The sequence below is a fragment of the Myxine glutinosa genome, chromosome 6 (assembly GCF_964187855.1).
Source record: "Myxine glutinosa chromosome 6, kmMyxGlut1.1, whole genome shotgun sequence".
In the NCBI taxonomy this organism is placed as follows: domain Eukaryota; kingdom Metazoa; phylum Chordata; class Myxini; order Myxiniformes; family Myxinidae; genus Myxine; species Myxine glutinosa.
Genome location: NC_136266.1, coordinates 84326599 through 84333522, shown reverse-complemented (window position 1 = coordinate 84333522; position 6924 = coordinate 84326599). Strand labels below are relative to the sequence as shown.

General features: G+C 46.1%; 1 protein-coding gene across 1 annotated transcript in view; it reads right to left on the bottom strand.

The window, feature by feature from the left end:
• Positions 1 to 352: 352 nt before the first annotated feature.
• PPIE (peptidylprolyl isomerase E) overlaps positions 353 to 6924 on the bottom strand; it is a 50434-nt gene continuing 43862 nt past the window's right edge. Inside the window, exon 10 of the mRNA XM_068120504.2 lies at positions 353 to 1124. Coding sequence (XP_067976605.1) covers positions 1056 to 1124 — 69 coding nt within the window. The 3' untranslated portion in view covers positions 353 to 1055. The remainder of the gene's footprint in view (positions 1125 to 6924) is intronic.

The following is a 6924-nucleotide window of genomic DNA, read 5'->3' as shown; positions in this document are numbered from 1 at the left end:
GCCTACGTGTTGCTTGTGGACTAACTATGGGGGCAAACCTTTAAACCTTTAATGATCAATATGTACCCTCTCAAAACCACAACAATATACTATTTGTTGTACAATTGATTACTATTGTTTTTGTACTGTTATTCTTGTGTGATCTTAATACAATACCTGTTAGTTTGTCACAATTGGTGTGGCTTCACCATTGATCTTTGACATACAGAATAACACATTTTTCTGCCATGACTCCTCTCGGGGCTCGGAGGTACACCGTGACCAGGGGGTCGGGGAGGAGCACGTAACAAATGTCACAATCCAACTCGACCTTTGCAAAGAGAACAATGGAAATAAACACTCTTGGAGATGGTTGTATGAAAATAAAAAGTTTTTTCTCAGATGTGACAAAAACATTGGTAGGCTACATCCGCTGCACATAAAAACATGAACAATGCCGACATATTTACATTACAAAGCAAAAAAAAAAAAAATTACAATTTAATTACAAAAAATAATCAACAGTAACGAAGGAAGGCGATGTATTGGGGGAGAGTGACAAGCCTGGATATATGATCAACACTGATCATGAACCTACTAATGAACCCATTAATGGATAAAAATGCTTTGTTTATCAATAAAGCCTCATTCCCCTCTGTCCACTTCATCCACCATTGGCAAAGTAATCAAACCATGATTGCATATGGCCTGGTTAACAACAACGACAGCAAAAGCAGCTCAATTTCGACGAGACTCCCAAACATAATTAATAGTTGTGGTATCAATTAATTAGAGAAGTTATTAAACCAAGAACAGGAATTTATATCATTGAAAATGATCAGCTGTGCAGTGGCTAGAGTGTGATCCACCCAACAATTTTATCTGTACAAGGTTGAAAGGCCATTGTGGTTAAATCTTTGTGGCCCTGGAATAGAAAAACAATACTCGCAAATTTTTTTTTTTTAAACCAGGAGGAACAAGTTTTCCAACAGTGATGAGAACGCATCAACCGGCATGAAAAAGGCATTAGTCTTCTCTTCCGGACCTCATTCCGAATAAACCAGGGCGGACAATGGTCACTCGTATTCCCCGCAGTCCGAGACGAGCACCTTCTCCTTGGGTTTTCCATCTTTACTTCCCAGAGACTGAAGGGATGAGGGTGACATGAATGATAATTGGTTTAACTCTAACATTAGTCACATTGATTCAATCAGCTCCTCTTGGGTTAAGGCACTAACATAGTCCACAGATCAGATCCACTAAAATAAATCTCGTCAGGGCATTTGATTTATTGTCTCATAAAGCGGCAGCATGTTCAAATCGGAAGCGCATTGGATGCTCCGGGGCTCTGGTGGTAAAGCTGCGGTATCTTCTAATTAGTGACTCATTCATGTATTACGTACACATTGCAAAATATAAAAGTCTGCCAAGTCGAAGTCATTCTCCATTGAACAATCCATGAACAAACCTATCAATCTCATCGGGATTCGACTTTCTCAATTGATTGTACATTTGTATCCCTGAAAGCATTTACCAAAGATTAAAAAAAGAAATACTTCCAAAATATTTCTGTTTTGTCAATGGAAAATTTTCCTGTTCAGTGTAATCCTTAAAATATCCCTGTGGGGGACTCGCGGTTATTTCCCCACGGTTTCTGAGAAGATTTCTGAATGAAATACCAATATTTGGGGCAAAACCCTCTTTTACTCCCTTTAAATGGACGCATCCAGATGGGGAGCACAACCCCATGAGACCTTACTCCCCTGATGCATTGTACCAAATTTGGTCGGTATCGCTCAGGTAGTTATGGAGAAGATGTTTTAATGGAGGGATTTGGAGATTTTGCTGAAGCAAAAAAACAAAACAAAATTCAGAAAATAAGGCAAGATCCTGCCACGTCCTCCAATCATTGCTTTCTGCTGTTCCCAAAGGACTCTGTTCAGTGACTCATCAAGTTGGTATGCTATTCACAACGCCTTGCAGAACCCGTAAAAGTAAATGACCGAAAATATCCACAATCGGAGTTTAAAAGAAAGATAATTCAACCGTGAGGAGCACAAGTTCATGAATTAAGGGTAATGTGCCAAACTGAGCAATTGCAGAAGCACAACAGGCATGAAGCGACGGATCTCACAGAGCAGCGGTTTAATCCCAGGGACTTAAAATCAAACCTCAGACTCAATCGCACATTGCACGCGGCCCTCCCTCAACCATGTGAAGCATGGCTTTCTTGTACAACAGCTTAACATCCGCACTCGGTCAAGCCAGGCATGGAAGCAAGTGTAAAAGCCAAAACATAGCCGAGGTGAACACCAAGCAGAATTGTATTCGGTGAATGTGCACACCATATTTGCACACATAAATAAAATGTTCAACATGTGATGCTATCCATGCAATGCGGTCGAAACATAATTAAGTTGGGTCGATCATGATTTCATTTTGCCGACCTCGGAATATGAAGCGTACATTTTCATGTGCGAGGTTGGTAGGATAACCTGGAGGTATGCATACTGTTACGGATTCGTCACTTCCGTTGTTGTGGTTTTCATCCACTGCAAATATTTCTGATTCCATGTACTATTATTGTTTTCAAAAGGTTCATTGTTAAGGAACTGTTTTCAAAAAGTGAAAAAGTTAGAGTTAAAAGAAACCGAAAACCAGATCGGGAACCGGACGACGACGAGGAAGAGGAGGAAAAGAAGGTGGAGCGAGTGAGTCGGACAAGAAGGAGCCGAGCTACTTGCGGTCTGGAGCGAAAGTTGGCGAGCAAGAGTCACGAGTGAACTTTTGGGTTTCCCCAGAAAGGGATTCTTGCGACAGAGTGGTTATCGCTGTGACAGATTAACCTGCGTGTCAGGTTTTGCGATCGATTCAGGAGAGAATCATCGTCGTGCCGTTGCGCCACGAGACCGGGCCGTTGGCCATTTTGAATCGCGCAGGACGTGCACTTCGCTCACGGTTTCGTGTCGTTTCGACCATTTTCACCGCCTTCAGACGTCGATCTGGGGTGTGTGTGTGTGACGTGGCTTTTGAGTGGAAAGTCTGCGTGTCGCCGACTGAGCTGTGGAACGTCCATACCCGAGGGTGTGATCTCTCAGTCGCCTGGAGGGCGCCTTTGGACTTCCCAGTCGTCTTGAGGGCACCTTTGCCCCGCTTTGGCAGCGGGACTGCTCTTGCCATCCGAACGGGATTCTGGTCTCGATTGGACATCGTTCTGGCGATCGCTGGAGCGAACAACTTTGTCTTGAAGCCGGGAATAAGAGGCATTGGGGATGTTCTTGTTTCACTCACTTGGAGCACAGTGAGTTACATATTACAAAACTGATGGTACCATCATAGGACATATTGATTGTACTTTTGAATACTATTATTGTTGTACTGTTATTCTTGTGTGATCTTAATACAATATTTGTTTGTGAGTAAGAATTGGGGTGGCTTCTCCATTGATCTTTGACATATAGAATAACACATTTTTCTGCCGTGACTCCTCTCGGGGCTCGGAGGTACACCGTGACCAGGGTGTCGGGGAGGAGCACGGAACAATACTCACTTATGAGCTGTCGAGCCTGGGTTTGAGTCTCGGTCCAGCTAAAAACTGTCATGCTGGTGCTTTTCATGCAGGGTGAGATATGAATGTATGCGATGCGACGTCCCTCTGAGACGTTCAGCGAGGTGTCCCGCGAGGTGTCCCGTCTACTGACATTAGTTAGTGGACGATAAAGATGCCATCGTGTCTTTTAAGAAGAGGCAGGTTATCGCTGGCACGGTATTTTTTTTATATATACAAGATCAAGGCTCGTGTAAGAGCTAACATTAATGACAAAAATAAAACAAACGAACACATCAGACAGAACAAAGGGAGAGGGAGACAAGATGGGGAGAGAGGGGGAAGCACAAAAGTACAACATTTGAGAGCAGGGACATCGGGAGATCTGTGGGAGGGAGAGGGCTTGGGTGAAGGAGGCGTGGGAAGGGGGTTGGGGGGGACGGGAGAGGTAAAAAACACATGGACACAGCTAGGACTTCCAGGAAAGAAGTCGGTATTTCAGAAAAGTGGATCTGGGGTGAATTAATGGGGGGTATAAAAGATCAAGGTTTTGGATGGAGGAAGATAAGAGATGGTGGTTACCAGCTGTTTTAAAGACGTGGAGGGAGGAGTGGGACTGAAGAGCGTGAGGGAGTTTGTTCCAGAGGCGGGAGTAAAGAGAAATGAAAGAGTGAAGGTGAACAGAGAGTGTTGATTTTGGCAGTTTCACCAGGAGAGGGTTGCTGGTAGATCTTGTGCGACCTGTAGGAGTATTTGCGGGACAGAGCACCGACAGGGCTGGGGGGGCTAGGCTGGATAGGAGTCGGTAGAAGACAGAAAGACCACCAACCTGCCTGCGGTGAGTGAGTGAAAGGCCCTCTGAGTTAGCTTCATCGCGGGAGATTCCAATGATTCTGGAAGCTTTGGTTTCAACAGCGCGAAGTCGAGCTAGGTGTGAGACAGGAGCACCAGCCCAGAGGGGAGAACTGTATTCCATTGAGCTGCGGATGAAAGCCTTGTATGTGGTGAGGAGCTCAGGTGTGCCAAGGAAGGACTTCGCACAACGAAGGATGCCCAGTCGGCGACTGGCTTTGGAGGCCAGCTTGGAAATGTGGTTTTCCCAGGAAAGATCATGGCAGATTGTGAGACCCAAGCGCTTGAGTGACAGAACTTCTTGGAGAAGATTGTTGAGAAAGTAGATGGGAGGGTTGTCCAGACGGTCTTTGCGGAGAGACATCGTGATCGTGTGAGATTTGTCAGGATTGAAAGACATGTTCCACTTGTTTTACCAGGCTGTGATTTTGTCCAGGTCTGCAGAGAGTGAGGAGGCTGAAGACTGCCGATCTGCGGGATGAGGAATGGAGCGGCAGAGAGTGGAGTAATCAGCAAAGAGACAGAGAGGATTTTCCAGGGAGTCGGAGAGATCATTGATGTAGACCAGAAAAAGCACAGGGCCCAGAACACTTCCTTGGGAAACTCCAGCCTGAACAGAAAGGGGAGATGAGAGAAATCCATTCAGGGCCACACGATGACTACAACCAGAGATGAAGTCCGCAAGCCATGCGTGGAGATTTCCATGGATACCATAGGAGGAGAGTTGGGTGACCAGAGCGGGGTGACAGACCGTGTCGAAGGCACGTGATATGTCAAGGGAGACAGCTCTAATTTCCTGTTTGGCATTAAGGACCTCCATCCATTGTTGAGACAGCAGAAGCAGCATGTCCAGAGTAGGGTGACCTGGTCTGAATCCAAATTGATGATCAGAGATCAAGCCATTGGAGAAGAGGAAGGATTTGATATCTGAAGCAATGATGGATTCCATGACTTTGCTGACAATTGGGAGCAGGCTGATTGGTCTGTAGTTACAAAGATCTGTTTTTGAAGCTTTTTGAGTGAAGCGGTAATGTTGGCTGATTTCCAAGCTGATGGCAGATGACCTTGAGCAAAAGAGAGGGTGAAGAGAACAGAGAGAGGGTGTGAAAGATCGGCAGAGCAGGATTCTAGGACCCGTGGGCTGATGCCGTCTGGTCCAGTTGCAGAATCAGAGTCGAGGATGGACAGAAGCTTCTCCACCTTGTCAGGAGAGAAGGACACAGAGTCCAGGAGCAGCTGGGTACGACTGGGTACGGTGGGTATGGAGAGATACGGGTTTGGGACACAAGATTTTGAAGCAAACACAGAGCTGAGCGATTCAGCTTTTCACGTGCGGAGTCAGCTGTGCAGCCGTTTGAGGTAAGGGAGGGATGGAGGGGGAACAAACACCAGAAACAGATTTGACAAGACGCCACCAGGATTTGGAAGAGGGAGACAGGTTTGCAAGTTCACTCTTGACAGGAGAGATATTGTTTCCTATCTCTCCTGAGCGTAGACACACACTTGTTCCAGGCTTTGTGAAAGGAAATGAGATTGCCTTCCGTTGGATTTGCCTTCCAGAAGGCGAAGGCAATTTGTTCCAGGGCAACTACCTCACCACGAGATTCCGTGTACCATGGACGGGAGGAAGGGTATGACAAATGAAGACGGGATGGGATAAATCTGTGCATGGGAGAGAGCAATTTACTTTGGAAGAATTCCCAGGATGAGTTGATGTCAGAGGCAGTAGAGATGGGAGACCAGTCCAGATGATTTATGGCTGCTTGAAGACCGTGCGAGTTGGCCCGAGTGAAATTCCAGACTCATCGACGCTGAGGAGGCTCTCTGAGAATGGCCAGAGAGATGTCACTTTAACAAGCACATGATCAGATGAGCCGATTGGAGCAAAAGAAGAGCAGCAGACATTTGCAGGCAAGTTTGTCATAACCAAGTCTAGAAGAGAAGATGCTCCGTTGACTGATATCCGGGTCGGGAAATTGACAGATTGTGTCAGTCCCATTTGGTCGCAGAAGTCCTTTGCTGAGGTGCCATGGCTGGTGAGAGAGGTACCCACACCCAGCCAGCTGGCATGATGACAGTTAAAATCACCACCTATGAGGAAGAGAGAGTTGGGATGAGTAGATGGAAGTTGGTCCATGCTATCAGACAGCGAGATGTTGATGGAGTCATCACTGTTTGGTGGATGGTACAACACACATATGATCAAAAGGTGGGAGCGAAAGGGAAGCCGTGGCCAGCGGTACTTCTGGGAGTGAGGTGGAGAGAGGGCAGTGCAGGGAGAGTGAGGAAGAGAGTTTTTTTATAAAGATAGCAACCCCATCTCCAGGAATAGGCTCAGGTCTATCATACCGGGGGAGGGAGTAACCAGGGGGTAATATTAAGGAATCAGAGACATCTTGAAGGAGGAAAGTTTCTGTTAAGCAGATTAAGTCTGGTTTGTCAGAAACAACCTGTATGGAGAGATCAATCAGGTTTGAGCAAAGGCCCCGGATGTTTGAGGTCCATACCGTTAAGGAAGAGGAAGGGGGAGCATCGGATACAGGACA